Genomic DNA, 16,882 nt, shown 5'->3' with positions numbered 1-16,882 from the left:
AGCTGTCGAGTTGGACGTCAGGGGTGTTACAATCCCTGGTGCTGACCCTCCAATCAACTGTGGTCCACCTTCGCTTGTGGAAACACAGGCTGCGGTGAACCGGTTGAAATGGGGTAAAGCTCCAGGGATCTGTGGCATCCATGCTGAACTTCTCAAGGCTGGTGGAAATGCTGCACTCGTGTCGTTGCATGCAGTTCTGTGCTCTGCCTGGAACACAGGCATCATCCCAACTGACTGGAAGAGGGGTCTTGTTGTCCCTCTCTGGAAAGGGAAGGGTGATCGCCAAGACTGCATCAACAACTACCGAGGGGTGACGCTGCTCTCAGTGCCGGGCAAGGTCTTCGCTCGGATAATTCTTGATAGGGTTCGCCACCATCTGATTGAGCACCAGCGTCCAGAGCAGTCAGGCTTTACACCAAAGAGGTCAACGATTGACCGTATCCTTGCCCTTCGTGTCCTCACCGTAAGCAGATGAGAGTTTCGGCAGGGGCTACTTGCAGCCTATGTTGATCTCTGTAAAGCGTTCGATTCAGTGAATCGGGAGGCCCTCTGGAGGATTCTTGGTCTTTGTGGGGTGCCACCAAAACTGACCAATCTGATGTCTGAACTCTACTCTGGTACTGAGAGTGCTGCGAAATGTGGTGGTACCATCTCTGACTTATTTCCAGTTGTAACTGGAGTTTGTCAGGGGTGTGTGCTGGCACCACACTTTTCAGCACTTGTATGGACTGGATTTTAGGGAGGATGTCGGAGAGATCAAGCTGCGGTGCATCGTTTGGGAATGTCAAGATCTCTGACCTTGATTTCGCAGATAATGCAGTCATCTTTGCGGAGACTTTAGATATCCTTTTGGGGGCCCTCGATGTGCTGAATGAGGAGTTGGATCCGCTGGGATTACGGGTTATCTGGGTCAAAATTAAGTTCCAGGCTTTCAATGACATCTTGGATGCTGCTGTCCTGTCTGTGCCTGTTTGTGGTGAGGATGTTGAGGTCGTGGAGAGATTCACTTACCTTGGCAGTGATATTCACCTCTCTGCTGGCTGTGAGTCAGAGGTCAATAGACGTCTGGGTCAGGCCTGGGGAGTCATGGTTTCACTGGATCATGGGGTGTGGCGCTGCCGGTACCTGTGCGGGAGGACGAAAGTCCGAGTCTTCAGGTTCTTGGTGCTTCCAGTCTTGCTCGATAGATGAAAGACTTGGACTCTGACCAAGGATCTGAGATGGAGACTTAATTCCTTTGGTACCAGGTCTCTTCGGAGAATCCTTGGCTATCGCTGGTCGGACTTTGTGTGCGATCGGTTGCTGAGAGACTCAAAAAAGATTTGTTACCTGCATAGTCTGTGATTGTCAGCTGCGGCTGTATGGACATGTGGCTCATTTTCCTGACGCTGATCCCACTCACCAGATTCTCTCAGAGAGGGAGTCTCGTGAGTGGAGGAGGCCAATGGGCCGACCACATGCCTCGTGGTTGCAGCAGGTTGATCGGCATCTCAAGGAGATGGGGATGGACCAGGCATCTGCCTGGGGGATGGCCAGACGGAGGCCCCTGGAGTACCGGCGGAAAGTGGACGCAGCGACGCGCTGTTCTGGCACACGCTCCCACACCTGACCTGACCTTGAGATCTTGGGGTCTTGAATTTGACCCCCTGTCTGACATTACATTAACACAAGGTGGGGTTGACTCAGCCTGTCATCCTTCTGAGGTCAGCAAAATGAGTACCCGTGTACTGGCGCGATAGAAGGCATTGCATTAGCTGCACAGCCGTGCCCCCACAAAATGATGTTACCAGCAGCCACAGGCTGCACACAATTATATTTAAACATATACACACATACATATCCAATATACATGCATAACTTTAATAATATCGACACGATTAGACACATCCTGATGATCGGAGCAAATATTGGTGCAAAACAATAATGAAGGCCAAAATGGGGAAGTGTTCCATGGCGAATAATTCCTGAGTGAGCGGCAATAGTTCAGAAAGGGGGCGATGGATTCGCACAAGGAGAGGGAGAGGGAGAGGGAAAGAGAGAGCGCAAAAGGAAATTGGCTAAAATTCACGAATCTAGGAGAAAGATAAGGATTTAATTATTTTCCATTTGTCCTGGAAGATCACTTGTCAACAAAAAGGGTGCATCAATATATCCTCTCAACTGCAGACCAGTGAGCTCATTTCAAGCTCTGGACATGCTGATGGTCCTCTCTCAGCAATGGTTGGAGGCTCTAAATCTCAACCAAGAGTTGAGGATCGCCTTCCTGGACATATCTCGGACATTCAACACAGTCTGGCATTCTGCTTTGCTCGCCAAGCTCTCTGAAGGTGGCATTCAAGACCGCATTCATTCCTGCATTTCTGACTTCCTCCACTCACGCAGTCAATGTATTACCATCAATGAACCCTCTCTCTTCCCCTCTCCCAGTGGAGGTTGCAGTTCTACAAGGCAATGTTTTGGGCCCAGTCTTGTTCTTCATTTATATTGATGATCTCTCTGATGCTCTGGAAAACCCTCTCTTCCTTTTTGCAGATGACTCCACATTGTGTTATACAGTACCCCCATCTCACTGCTAGGCATAATGCAGTTGCATCTCTCTCTGCTGGACTTGGAGACTATTCGATTCTGGTCTCATAAATGTAACAGGTCTTTCAATCCTGGAAAAATCTCACCATCTCAACCTGTCACTCTGGGAGGATTATCAAACTAACCTGCCTGTCTATTTCCATGGTCAATCTCTTGAACTACTTGGCCTCATCATTAGTCATGACCTCTCCTGGACTAACCGCATATCAAAGCTGACCTCTGCAGTCAGTCACAGACTACACATCCTCCGTCGATCCATGCGTTTCCGTGGAAAAGTAGAGCTACTAACAATCTACAAGGCCTTTGTCCAGAGTTAAATGGAGTAACGCTCTCTCCATTGGACTGGCTTTTCACCGTACAAACAACAACCAAGCTACCAGTTCAGTTCCTATTTTGTTAACCCTTTATCTTCAGCTTCAAGAGAATGAAGGGTGGGGGGATAGGGTGTGGTGGAGAAAGTGGCAGTTGGAGAGTTGATTCTTGTGACAGCTGCCAACAATGTTGTGCAAACAAACTATTCCCAAATCTCTTTTGTTATCTGCTTTTCCACCATTTTTTTCTACTCAGTCTTAAATTTTTGCTGCAATCTCCCACTGCATCCTGTTCTGCGTTTTCAGATAAATTTCCGAGTGACATAAATGTTCACATGAAAACTCCAGACTTGAGAGTCATGCCACAACCCGAACCCACCAACAGGCTCCGATGATGGATTCATACCATTGTGCTTGCGTCCATGAAAATGCACACATTTCCTTTCCACATCGATTTTTGTTTATGGATCCTGCTCGGATACACATTTGTGAATCGTGGTCGTATTCGAACTCATCAAAAAAAAAAAAAATCACCCATTGTGCAATCCTAGCAACATACAATCTGCTTTCCCATAATGATGACATCATATGTAAGATTATCGATGTTCTATAGCATACCGTCATGAATTTGAAACGCCAGGCTTGTCACCTTCTGAGTCATGAGCATCAACGGTCTGCAAAAGGTTAAACAAGTCAAAACATGAACAAAATCTGTGCTTTGACATTTTATATGCGACTGGCTCAGTACTCAAGCCCTCTTTGCCATTAAGTGAAACAACTCGCATGAAAATCTATCTCTGTTTTGGTGATTGTTGCCAATGCAACTTGAGGTGACATTCTGGATTCCCAAATTAAAAGACAATCCAACTTGTGATGGTCTCCTAAACTAATGACCGCACGCTCACAATATTGACCTTAGTTTCCAAAGTTGATGCCAATAACAATGAGCTGAAAGTACTCATAATTGCACGCCTGAGATACAAACCTAAAATTTGATTGTGTTCAATTATTTTTCCCTTAAAAAATAAATTATAGAACATGGATGTTTGCAAAGTCAATACTTTTGTTGAAAAAAAAAAGACAAATGTCAGGAGAATGGATGCCCTCACATGGCATACGCGACCACTACTAATTCAGCAAAGACGGTTTAGAAAGCTCAAATCAATCTCCCATACAGTCTAGATTTGTTACCTTTTGATATTTACCCTTTTTGGACCACTTAAAGACCATGTGTAGCATTAAGTTAACAGGGGATGAAGACGTCAAATCACATGCCCTAAAATGGGCTGTGAACCCATCCCAAAGATTTATAAGTGGATGGTATCAAGGCGCTACCATAATCGATGGGACAAGTGTGCATTGTGTAGTTTTGGAACAGCTTGAGAAATAGGTAACGTTACATCAACTTCCCTGTATTTGTTTGTGCTTTGCAGGAGCAAGGCAGAACTGACAGAGGGACAAACATCAAGGGAATGAATGAACAGGAAGAGGGGAGAGGGAGGAAACAAACACACAAGATGGTTGGGTTTGGAAAAGTGAATGCGTGCAATAAAGCTCATGGGTCAGAATTGTGTTTGACAGAGATGCCGGTCCACCGTGAGAATCCTGAGATGGAAGAGCAAGACAAGGCATCCTTTGGAAGGTGGTTCCATAGATGTGAGAAGTGAGGAAAATCGAGTTGAGATCCGCTTTTTGATTTTCAACATAAAAAAGTCCACAACCTTGAATTACAGATATACATGTCAAATGGTACCTCTTCGATGGAATGGTGACCATGAACCCTCATCTCATACAAGCAATTGCTGCAAGAGGTCTGATTAATAAGGGGGTACCCTGTCATGCATCCACCATATTGAGGCATCCATTACAATTAAATGTATGAGGGGTTTTTTATTCAGCCGGAAAATAACATTTCACCATGAAAAAAGGTTCTCCCGGCTTCAGCTGTAGAGAGAGTGGAAAGTGGAGAGTGGAGAGTGGAGAGTGAGAGAGAACCACCCACTGCAAACAAATGAAGAGGTACTCTGCTATTTATATCACAATCGTACAGCCTGACAGCTCAAATGTTGAGGGGAATCCAATCCATGCTGATAAAGCCAGTGAGTGAGAAACGTGTCCATAGATCAATTCCCAAGGGATGAGCTGCAAAAAGGTTGGCTGACTGATCAGGGAACCGCAGTGCAGCAAGAGACACACTACAATTTATCAGAGGGTGGTTGGGTGTCTCACAGACTGAAGCTCAGCCCTGAAGTACCTTTAAATATTACTGACACGTGCACTTGACAAATGAATTTTTAAAAATTAAAACACAGGACAACATAAATGGAAAATCCCTTTAAAAAGATCGACCAACAAAATAAATAATAAATAAATACACACCAGTTCAGAAAGTAAAAGTATTTAAGGTGCCACAGTCACATCCTCTTTCATGCATATGAACCAGACCAGGTTTAAGTTGAATGCCCTACAAGCGTGGTGGACCGAAGATCTGCAGCCCTGGGATCATATGCGCTGCAGGTGATAGCGAGAGTAAGCTGCACCATATCCTCTGTCGGTTCGAGGCAAGAAGCTAACAACCAGTCACGTGATGAGGAGAAGAGCCAGGTGAAGAAGAGAAGAGTAGAGAGACTGTCTTCCCCCATTGCTGCCCCCTTTATTGGCCCTGGAATGTTCTCGCCTTCCTTGATGCCACATCCTGCCCACTTAGAGGCACTGTACCCAATAGCCAAGGAGACTGCTTAGGCAGCACCAACGCTCTGCACAGAGTATGGTCCCAATCTCCTCTCCTCTCCTCCTTGAGGCACTGTCCAACAGCGTTGGCATTGGTGAATGGCAGCAGCCAATCACACTCATCATGGATGTGCCTGCCAGGCAGTTTTGGGGCCAATGGGGTCTCTGCTTACAGAGCTGCTCTCCTTTACCAATCACAAGGTAGGTGTCAGGAACTACGAAAGCACCAATCACCAATCCATTCTGGAATGGAGCCGCCATGTTAGAGGGTAAACTTGGTCTGTCTCCAATCCATTTCAGACAGGAAGGAAGCCAAGGTGAGGCATCCTTACCCTACATAGCACTCATTTGGACCAAGGCCATACTCACAAACAGGCTATGCATCAGATAACCTCACTCTGAAATACATGAAAACAAAAAATAATGCTGAACCCCACATAAGCACACAGACCTGATAAAGTCATACCCCCGTCCCCTGTGAATGTAAAAACAACAAATTATATATATTATGGCCTGAACTTTGTTCAAGTCGATAGATATATTCAGTGACAGTGCGAATGCTTTTGCCACGCATGGCCTTGGCTTGGAAACAAACATTCAAGCAGCTTCTATAGCGCTCGCCAAGTGACTTAAGCACTCAAGCAAGCACTCCAACAAAATGATTGATAAGGAACAGCTGGCTTGGCAAGCGATTATTGAAATAACACCGTGCACCCGGAGATGCCCAGAATGTTAAGCAATGCCCGAATTGGACAAATGAACACTTTCTTAGCAGAAGGAACTGCTGCTGAAGTCAGTTTATAAGTTTAAATTTTGAAATTCGGCTCAGATTAAGAGGTTATGGCATGTGTGGAAATGAAATAAAGCCAAGAATGCTGGCGACTCCGGGTGTTTATAAGCGTTGCAATGTGTCTAGTGATTCATAGGAATCATGAACAGGCGTTCGATAATATGAGTGAGGAAAGCAAAAGAAAAAAAAAAAAAAACTTTATCGCTAAGAAACCATTGCGGCCAATTCCAAGTCAAGGCATTGTTGAGCATGCCCAAAAAACAAAATATATGGTTTTATTCTCATAAAACCTATTTTCTATTTGGTTTTATTCTCGCTCCGACTGACTCGCTCACTTCCAATCACCCACGCATGTGTAAATTGTGTTTCATTTGGAAAACAAAAATATCTGTTTGTGCTTTCATGAGACGTGCGACTGGCGTGTGAAAGTCTGAAGAGTTTGTTTGCTCATCTTCATATGAAGATCATGGTAAATAAAGGGATTAGGATAAAGATCGCCGTTTAACTGCCTGGTTATCTTGCGAGTCAAATTACTTGTGTGACAGTGGCTGCTACTTTGGGTTCATTGACATTTTCTAAATTCCTGCATCTCCGTGATGCCTGCCATACAGCACCCATACGTGTTCCAAAAAAGAATTATGTCCAGATGAAATTATGTCGGGACCAAATAAAATTCCTTTCCAAAAGATCAAACCATCTGCTTGAATGTCAGGCAACATCACTGCATTACAGAAGGTGCAAAAACTGATCTCCTTAACTGCAGACCGATTAGCTTATTTCCAATCATGAGCAAGATCATGGAATCCATCATCCTTCCTTTTCTCCAACAACCTCATCTCAGGTCACCAATTTCGAATCGTACCAAGTCATGCCACCTTGTACTCTCCCCACAATGGATGGAGGCCCTCAATGTCAGACATGAGATCAGGGTCATCTCTCTGGACATATCTCATGCTTTTGATACGGTTTGGCATCTTGACTTGCTCTCCAAACTCTCTGCCGATGGCATCCAAGGCCAACTCCATACATTAATTCCTGACTTCCTCCACTCTCATACACATGTGGCTTTCACTGGAATCCTTTCATCTCCACTCCTGTCAAGGGTGGAGTACCTCAAGGCAAAGTCCTGGGCCCAGTCCTATTCCTGATCTTGATGATCTCTCTGACTCTCTGGAAAATCCTCTTTATCTATTTGCTGGTAACTTCACCCTTTTTTTTTTTTTTTTTTTTTTTTTGTATACCTTGGTCGAGGCTCGTATGAGAGCTAACACACAACTCACAGCAAGGAGGCATGAGACAAGAGGGGTGGGAGTGGAAGGGACAAAACATTGGGGAACAGACACAGGTGAACTGTGGAAGGGAGAGGGATGGGGATGGGAAGGGGAACATGGCGAGGAGAAGATGGACATTACAGGGACTTTCAGGAAGGAAAGCAGGAGAATTGAAGGAAGTGGGCTTGGGTGGATTATCGGGGGTAGAAAAGATCGAGGATTTGGATGGGGGAAGATAAGAGGTGGTGGTGAACAGCTGTTTTGAAAGCCTGGATGGAAGAATGGGAAAGAATAGAGTGAGGAAGTTTATTCCAAAGGCGGGAAAAAAGAGGAATGAAAGAGTGAAGATGAGCAGTGATTCGTGATTTTGGTAGTTTTACCAGAAGGGGGTTGTTGGCGGACCTTGAGCGCCCTGTGGAAATGTGGTTGGGACAAATCGCAGAGAGAGCAGGGGGGCAAGGCTGGAGAGAGTCGGTAGAAGACAGAAAGACCACCGACCAACCTGCGGTGATTGAGTGAGAGGCCCAAAGACTCAGCTTCATTGCGGGAGATGCCAATGATCTTAAAAGCCCTGGTTTCGACAGCGTGAAGTCGAGAAAGGTGGGAGGCAGGAGCACCAGCCCAGAGGGGAGAGCAGTACTCCATCAGGCTACGGACAAAAGCTTTGTAAGTAGTCAGGAGCTCAAGAGGGCCGAGGAAGGACTTTGCACGACGGAGGATTCCCAGTCGGCGACTGGCTTTTGAGGCGAGGTTGGAAATGTGACTTTCCCAGGAAAGGTCATGGCAGATAGTGAGACCCAGAAGCTTGAAAGAAAAGACTTCTTCCAGAGGATTGTTGAGAAAGTGGATGGGGGGGTTTTGTAAACGGTCCTTTCGAAGAGACATAGTGAGAGTGTGAGATTTGTGTGGATTGAAAGACATGTTCCACGTGTTGGACCAGTTTGTGATTTTATCCAGATCTGCAGTGAGCGAAGAAGCTGCTGCTTGCCGGTCTGAGGGATGACAGATGGTACGGCAGAGGGTGGAGTCATCGGCAAAGAGAAATAGAGGATTTTCCAGAGAGTCCGAGAGATCATTGATGAAAACCAGAAAAAGAACAGGGCCCAGAACGCTACCTTGAGGAACTCCAGCCTGCACAGGAAGAGGGATGAAAGAACTCCATTTAGGGCCACACGTTGACTGCGACAGGAGAGGAAGTCTGCGAGAGCCATGAGTGGAGATGGCCTTGAATACCATGGGAAGAGAGTTTGGTGAGTAGGGCAGGGTGCCAGACTGTGTCAAAAGCACGTGATATGTCCAGGGATACGGCTCGGATTTCCTGTCTGGCATTGAGGACCTCCATCCATTGATGGGAGAGCAGTAGCAGCATATCCAGGGTAGAGTGACCTGGTCTGAAACCAAATTGATGATTGGAAATCAAGCCATTGGAGAAGAGGAAGGATTTCATGTCTGAAGCAATGATGGATTCCATAACCTTGCTGATGATTGGGAGAAGGCTGATTGGTCTGTAGTTACAGGGATCTGTTTTTGCACCTTTTTTATGCAGGGCAGTGATGTTAGCAGATTTCCAAGCAGATGGCAGATGACCTTGGGAAAATGAGAGGGTGAATAGAACAGAGAGAGGGTGAGCAAGAGCAGAAGAGCAGGCTTTGAGGACACGTGGGCTGATGCCGTCTGGACCGGTTGCAGAATCTGACTCGAGGTTTGAAAGCAAGCTCTCCACCTTGTCAGGAGAAAAGGATACAGAGTCCAGGGACAGTTGGGTGCGACTGGGTAAAGTGGGTAGAGATAGTGATGGGTTTGGGACACAAGATTTAGCTGCAAACACCGAGTTTAGACATTCAGCTTTATCACGTGTGGAATCAGCAGTGCGGCCATTTGAGGTAAGGGAGGGGATGGAGGGGGAACATACACCAGAAACAGATTTGATTAAACGCCACCAGGATTTTGAGGAGGGAGAGAGGTTTGAGAGTTCAGACTTGAGATGAGAAAGATGTTGTTTTCTGGCTCTCCTGAGGGTAGATACACACTTGTTCCGAGCTTTGTGGAAAGAACTGAGATTGCCCTCAGTTGGGTTTGCTTTCCATGAGGCAAAGGCAAGTTGTTTCAGGACAACTGCCTCGCCACAAGCTTCAGTAAACCAAGGGCGGGAGGAAGGGTAAGACAACTGAACACGAGAGGGGATAAATCTGTGCATGAGGGAGAGCAAGTTTCTTTGAAAGAATTCCCAGGATGAGTTGATGTTTGAGAAAGTAGTGATAGGAGACCAGTCTGTAAGTTTGATGGCTGCTCGGAGACCCTGCCAGTCGGCTTGAGTGAAATGCCAGACTCGACGGCGGTGAGGTGGTTCTCTGATGACAGCCAGAGAGATGTCCACTTTAACAAGGACGTGGTCAGAAGAACCAATTGGAGCGAAGGAAGAGCAGCAGATATTGTCAGGGAAATTTGTCAAAATCAGATCCAGAAGAGATGGAGTACCATTGGTTGAGATCCGGGTCGGGAAGTTGACCGATTGAGTCAGTCCCAATGAGTCACAGAAAGCTTTTGCTGATGTCCCATGGCAGGTGAGAGAGGTACCCACACCTAGCCAACTGGCGTGATGACAATTGAAGTCGCCACATAAGAGGAAGAGAGAGTTTGGATGAGAAGATAGAAGATGGTCCATGTTTTCGGAGAGTGAGGTGTAGATGGAGTCATCACTGTTCGGTGGACGGTACAGTACACATATAAACATGAGGTGGGAGTGGAGGGGAAGCCGAAGCCAGAGGTATTCCTGGGGGTGTGGGGGAGTGAGAGCAGTGCAGGGAGAGTGAGGAATAGAGTCTTTGATGAAGAGAGCAACACCTCCACCAGGACGAGGCTCAGGTCTGTCATACCGTAAGAGGGAGTAACCAGGGAGAGATACTTGGGAGTCAGACACGTCTTGGGAGAGGAAAGTTTCTGTTAGGCAGATAATGTCTGGTTTGTCAGTGTCACCCTCTGCAATTGACATCCCTCATCTTTCAGACAGGCAGGTTGCAGCCTCTTCCCTCTTTCAGACCTTGACCAAAAAAAAATCACAAGCTCATCAAACACTTGGAATATGTCTTTCAGTCCTGACAAATCTCACACCCTCACTATCTGTCTCTGAAAGGACCATCTTGTACATGCTGCTCGTACTCTCCCAACAATGGATGGAGGCCCTCAATGTCAGATATGAGATCAGGGCTGTCTCTCTAGACAAATCTCAAACCTTCTATACAGTCTGGCATTCACCTTGCTCACAAAACCTTCCGCCAAGGGAATCCCAGGCCAGCTCCACTCTTGAATTATTCACTTACTCAACTCTTGTCATAAAGGTGTGGTTTTCGATGGAATTATTTATTCTCCTTAATCTATCAAAGCTGCAGTGCACCCTCAAGGCAGTGTTCTAGGCCCAGTCCTATTCTTTATCATCATCATCATCATCAACGATATCTGACTCTGGAAAATCCTGATGGAATTATTTATTCTCCTTAATCTATCAAAGCTGCAGTGCGCCCTCAAGGCAGTGTTCTGGGCCCAGTCCTATTCTTTATCATCATCATCATCATCAACGATCTCTGACTCTGGAAAATCCTCTTGCCTCTTCAATGATGACTCCACCCTCTGCCATGGCATCACTCATTCTTCACATAGGCAGGCAGCACAGCCTCTTCCCTCTCTTCAGATCACAAGCTGGTAAAACACTTGGAATATGTCTTTCAATAAAGACAACTGTATATATATATATATATATATATATATATATATATATATATATATATATATATATATATATATATATGTTTGCGGGCCGGGGGTCGGGTGAGATGACCACCAGGTGGGGGGAAGCTATCTCGGATCCTATCAGACTCCCCAGAATTGCAGGCCGTTGCACACGGATAATTCCGTGACGCGGCGGGTTGCTAACTGACCGTGAACGCCAATAACTCAACCGCGTGACCCAGGGTCCTCAAGTCTATGAGTTAATCGGGTTACCTAATTAATCACGTGACCTAATTAGCTGGGGACACGCCCTCGGTACGCTTTGTCCGAACCGGATCACTTTACCGGATCAGATGCAGCCGAGCGACACTGCCAATGACGTACCGGCGAAAAGGAAAGGATCGTTAGGAATAAAGTCCCGGCTAAGTTAGGATATGGATCATGCTGGATCATTGAAAGAAAGGACGAAAATGAGCTGGGAACATTTCTACAAAAGATATATTTACAGGCAGGCGAGGGAAGGTATGTGGCACAGTAAATGTTGTTTATTGTTGTCTGTAGCAGGAATAGAAAGAAATGTGAGAGGTGCGGCAATATACAAGCAACTTGTATATTGTACACGTGGTCAGCATGCGGGTCAGCCCACCATCGAGCATGGTGTTCGCGGTTATCAGAGGCGATGGGATGCACGGTGCCAGCCCTGATCTGTGTCGGGGAATTGAGGGAAAGGATTGGATATAATTATTAGATGGACATTCGGATTAAAAAGGGGACAGATATATTTATTAATGGAGATTTGGATTGAAGAAGAGTGCGCCACGTGCACTCTGTATGTTGTTAGCATTTGATGTGTTGGTTATGCCTCTGATTGCCTGAACAGTGGGTGGGGGGGTCATCGTTGTGCTGCACACGCTCCGTGCAGCGCAGGCATTTATTGTTGGCTTCGACTGCTGCCCTTTGTCTTCTGTGAGGACGCATTCTTACGCGAAGGGTGCAACTGGTGTTTTTCCCGATGGGTGTCCGAGCGAAATGCCTGCCGGCCTCGCGAGGACCCCTTGCTTGGATTTACCTCAGGAATAGAGAAAAAGGCAGAGTCAGAATGAAGTTCAGAGGTTTAATCAGACCTAACTATGAGATTTACACAACGTACTGTTCCGTTCGACCCACTAGACACAAGAAGGAAGGGACTATCTGAACATACATTAATGAAATAACTGACTGGGGACCATTGTATGTTGGCTGCTGTTGGTGTTGGAGGGATGCTGTTTACAGAACCGCAACAATATATATATATATATATATATATATATATATATATATATATATATATATATGCACACAGTATATACTGTATATACACACACACACATATAGTCAGGTGTGGACTGTGTCCAATGGGTATCAGCAGAGTGCTCGTCACACTCCACATGTTTCGATGTATACATACATATATATATATATATATATATATATATATATATATATATATATATATATATATATATATATATATATATATATCCACATCCCTCTCTCCAAGCACCGTACCACAAACCCTCCCATCTACTTTCTTAATCCTCTTAAAAAAGTTCAATCATGAAAACTTTTGGGTCTCACTCTCAGCCATGATCTTTCTTGGGCAAACCACATTTCAAAATTGGCATCCAAAGCCAATCTGGGTATCCTCCGTTATGCAAGGTCCTTCCTTGGCACATTTGAACTCTTATCCTCCTTCAAGGCCTTCATATGCAGCTTGGAGTAATTCTGTCCCCTCTGGGCTGGCATCCCTGCCTCTTGCACTTTGTTTAGATTGACACTGTGGAAACTTTCAAGATTATTAGAATCACCAGCGATGAAGCTGAGTCATCACTTTGTCATCGCAAGGTTGGTGGTTTCTGTCTTCTTTTAGGTCTTGCACTCTCTGCTCTCTCTGTGCTTTCTCACTATCAACGAGATCATTATCAGGTCAGGCCAGATCAAATCTGCGACTTGCTACAGGTAGCAAACAAACCAGTACTAACCTGTTTCATGGTCGGGTTTTCAGCAACGAGGGTGTATGGATATGGGCACCCAGCAAGATTAAAAACAAAACCTGTCAAAGGGAAGAGAATCTCCTTGTCAGCCAACGGCCATCCATATCTAGGGCCCAACTGTGTGTGCGGACATCCTCCTGCAGTTGGGTACCTCTTTCTAGGAGGTTGGTGGCAGGATTTGCACTCCAGCTACCGTAAAACTCTTTATTCCGAAATATGCACAAAAACACACAAATAAAACAAAGAAAAAAACCTACTCTTTCGGAGTACCTCTTGTGCAGCTGCCGTTCACTGAGCAGCTCACCAAATGACACGATTGGGGCAAAGCCTTCAGGACCCCAATTCTTTGATCGGAAGAAAACCACAGGGAAAACTTGCTGGGTCAGGTTATGGTGGTGTGTGTTGTGGTGGTGGCGCTGAGGTGTCGTCCACCAGACAGTGGTCTCCTCGGGTTAACTTGAGGTGGTCCCTTCAGGTGTGTGCCTGGAATGTCCTCACTCTAAGAGAGGATGATCACATGTCTCTGCTGTCATCTGAGCTCCAGCGTTTGAACATCGGGATTGCAGCACTCTGAGGTTCGGAGATTGGATAGTGGTGAGCTCATGGTGGGTGGTTACACCTACTATTGGTCTGATTGCTCTCATGGTTACCACACCCAAGGAGTTGCTATAGCTGTGTCCCCCAGGTGAGATATTCCACTAGTCTTGGGGGATTTTAATGCATCGACTGGCACTGTTAGGGATGGCTATGAGACACATGTCGGTCCCCATAGGTCTGCAACTGTAAACCAGATTATCGCTTAGTTCCTTGACTTTGGGAGAAGTTGTGGACTTGCAGTGGCTGGATCATGGTTTCAGTGCCCACAGGCTCATCGCTGGACTTGGTATTCTAACGCTGGTGGTGTGGCAAAGTAGATTGACCATATACTTGTTAATAGTCACTGGAGGGTCTACCAGAGTTCAGTTCCTCAATACTGACTACAGGCTTGTTGCAGCAACTCTGAAGTTGCAGTTCAAATCCAGGATAATGGTACTATCCCAGCGTAGGATGGATTTTGGCAAACTCAAGCATGAGAGAGTAGCTGAGAAGTTTGCAAACAAGTTATGTGGGGAACTAGAGGGTCTGGGTGTTTCGGGGGGGGGGGGATCCTGCAAAGTTGTGGGGTACCTTCAAGACCACCATCTTAGATGTTGCCGTAGGTGCCTTGGAACCCACCGTCAGGAAAAGAGGAACTTTGTCTGCCAAGGGACACTGTACACCATTAACCAGAGTCATATGGCCAGGTTTACATCGGCAAAAATAGCATTCCTTTCCTGTAATAATTATCTGCAGACTACTGTAGTTGGACCTGTTACCAACTCTAGTATACGAGAGTACTCCTCTCATAAACTATAGTTGTAATTGTAGCATTTTTGCCTGGGCTAATGGCGGAACTGAGCTGTTCAGGGAGCCGAGGCGTAAAACTGTATGTTCGTTGATAGCGGACAAGGAGGCCTATGTGTGAGGAATCTGTGAGGGGGTAGAGCATCACATGTAGTCAAGTGATTTTCATCTTGCTTACAGGGGAATTCATGCATTGCATTCCTCCAAACCTGGTCCAGGTCCAGGCTTTCAATGACATTGGATGCCGGTATCTTGTCTGTACCCGTTTGTGGCGAGGATGTTGAAATCACAGAGTTCAACACCATCTCGGATCATCCCCATCAAAAATAAAGATCTTTTTCACCGGTAAACCACACCACCCGCCAAATTTGCAGATTTTCGATCTTGAGAGTTTGCTCATGTATCTATCTTATCCACCCCGTGCGTCCACCCCTTCCCCTCATTGCTATTCGCATCCCTTGTTTGTCCATCTCCGTTTATTTTCTCCCCCAGCCCTGCTGATACTGTTTCTCCTTTCTCTTTCTGCTGTTCAATTTGTTCTGTTACATACTGGTCAGTTCTGTGTTGTAGCTCTTCCACGAGCCGTGACGACGTATTACAAAATAAAACAGTTACCAATGAACACCAATTAAAAGCTTTGCCTTCCTTTATCATTCACTTGTATAAGTTAACCGACATTTAGAGATTTCTCTTACCCGGAAAAGTCCGTTGAGAAGAGTCCATAGCCAAAGACGTAAATTCGACTCACTTGAATGAGCATGAGGTAACCCATAGAAAGCACAAAAATGAACCTGAGCAGACACAAACACATGACATAAGCCTTACAGAGATGTATGGTTCACAATTTTAGTCGTTTTGACATCGACCACCAAAGGTCCCTTCTTTCTTTGCTCTGACGAAGGGTTAAGCCCGAAACATTAACTCCTCTTTTATTCACGGCAAAATATAACACTAACAGCTGGTGTTGGCTTAATGGTTAGGGTGGTGGGCTTGGGATCCAAGGACCCCGAGCTCAAATTCCACTTGGCTGTTGACTCTGCCTGTCATCCTTCCGAGGTAGGCAAAATGAGTGCCGGCTTGCTGGTATCCTGTGTCGGAGTGGCGACCCGTCCAGGATTGTGTCCATTAGCCAAGGAGACTGCTTAGGCAGCACCAACGCTCTGCAGAGTATGGTCCCAATGGATGGATGGAAAATGTTCTACAGCATGTTCAAGGCGAAGCCATGCCTTTCAAGTTGGAACTGAGTGCGGTATGTCGAGTTTTTAACCTCAAATTCCAATTTATATCATTCCGGTTTCAGGCATCCCTGGCAGCATGGCCAAAAGTGACAACTTTCCTCCCAAACTGCACAACCATTTTTAACCTTGCAGAATAAATCCACATTTTTGTTACTACCCTCTCCCGACATCATTGGTGTCCCAGCAAGGTCTGCAAAGGGATTGGATCTGTATGAGGTTCCAACACCACAATAAACATTATAATTTAATCAATTTGTACAAAAGTCAAAATATTAAAAAATAATAATAATAAAGATCCATCTCTCTATATCTCTCGACACATCTCGACACATCTCTCTCTCCTCGCCCATTCCCAAAGCGACAGGATGGGCTACTATAAATCATCTGTGTGTCAGTGAATGTATGTGCAAGTCCTTACACAAATAAATGTTGAAAATACTGGAGATCATTCTTTCTCAAATGTAATGTAATCTATATACATTTACTCAAGTGGTTGAAGATGTGTTTATATATTCACTAATTGGTGCGGGTTCGATTCTCATAACTGCTTGCTCTTGCCAACTGGTACTGGGAAAGCGTAATGAGTGTTAACACCCTGTTCCACATGAGTCGAGGAAGACCTTTCATCCAGCACTTTACAGTTGAAATTGAAACGAAGTTGTAAGATTTGAATCACAAGCGAAGAATGCACAGATTCTGTGCAGCAGCAGTGGCCACAGCAAGTTGTGTTTTCAACCAACATTCACGGCATACCTCAAATCATAGGCTCAAAGAACATGACGGGTGACCCGAATTGGGATCATTTTCACGTCCA

At 45.6% G+C, this 16,882-nt stretch overlaps 1 protein-coding gene across 1 annotated transcript in view; it reads right to left on the bottom strand.

Moving 5' to 3' along the window:
* LOC147013564 (membrane-bound glycerophospholipid O-acyltransferase 1-like) overlaps positions 1–16,882 on the bottom strand; it is a 100,047-nt gene that overhangs the window by 47,234 nt on the left and 35,931 nt on the right. The window contains 2 exon segments of the mRNA XM_085855476.1: positions 3,516–3,571; positions 15,526–15,621. Coding sequence (XP_085711602.1) covers positions 3,516–3,571; positions 15,526–15,621 — 152 coding nt within the window.

Source organism: Eptatretus burgeri, chromosome 14 (genome assembly GCF_056783735.1).
Source record: "Eptatretus burgeri isolate ZD-2024b chromosome 14, Ebu_testis_v1, whole genome shotgun sequence".
Classification (NCBI taxonomy): Eukaryota; Metazoa; Chordata; class Myxini; order Myxiniformes; family Myxinidae; genus Eptatretus; species Eptatretus burgeri.
The sequence above is the reverse complement of the archived record's forward strand: the minus strand, read 5'-3'. Positions and strand labels throughout refer to the sequence as shown.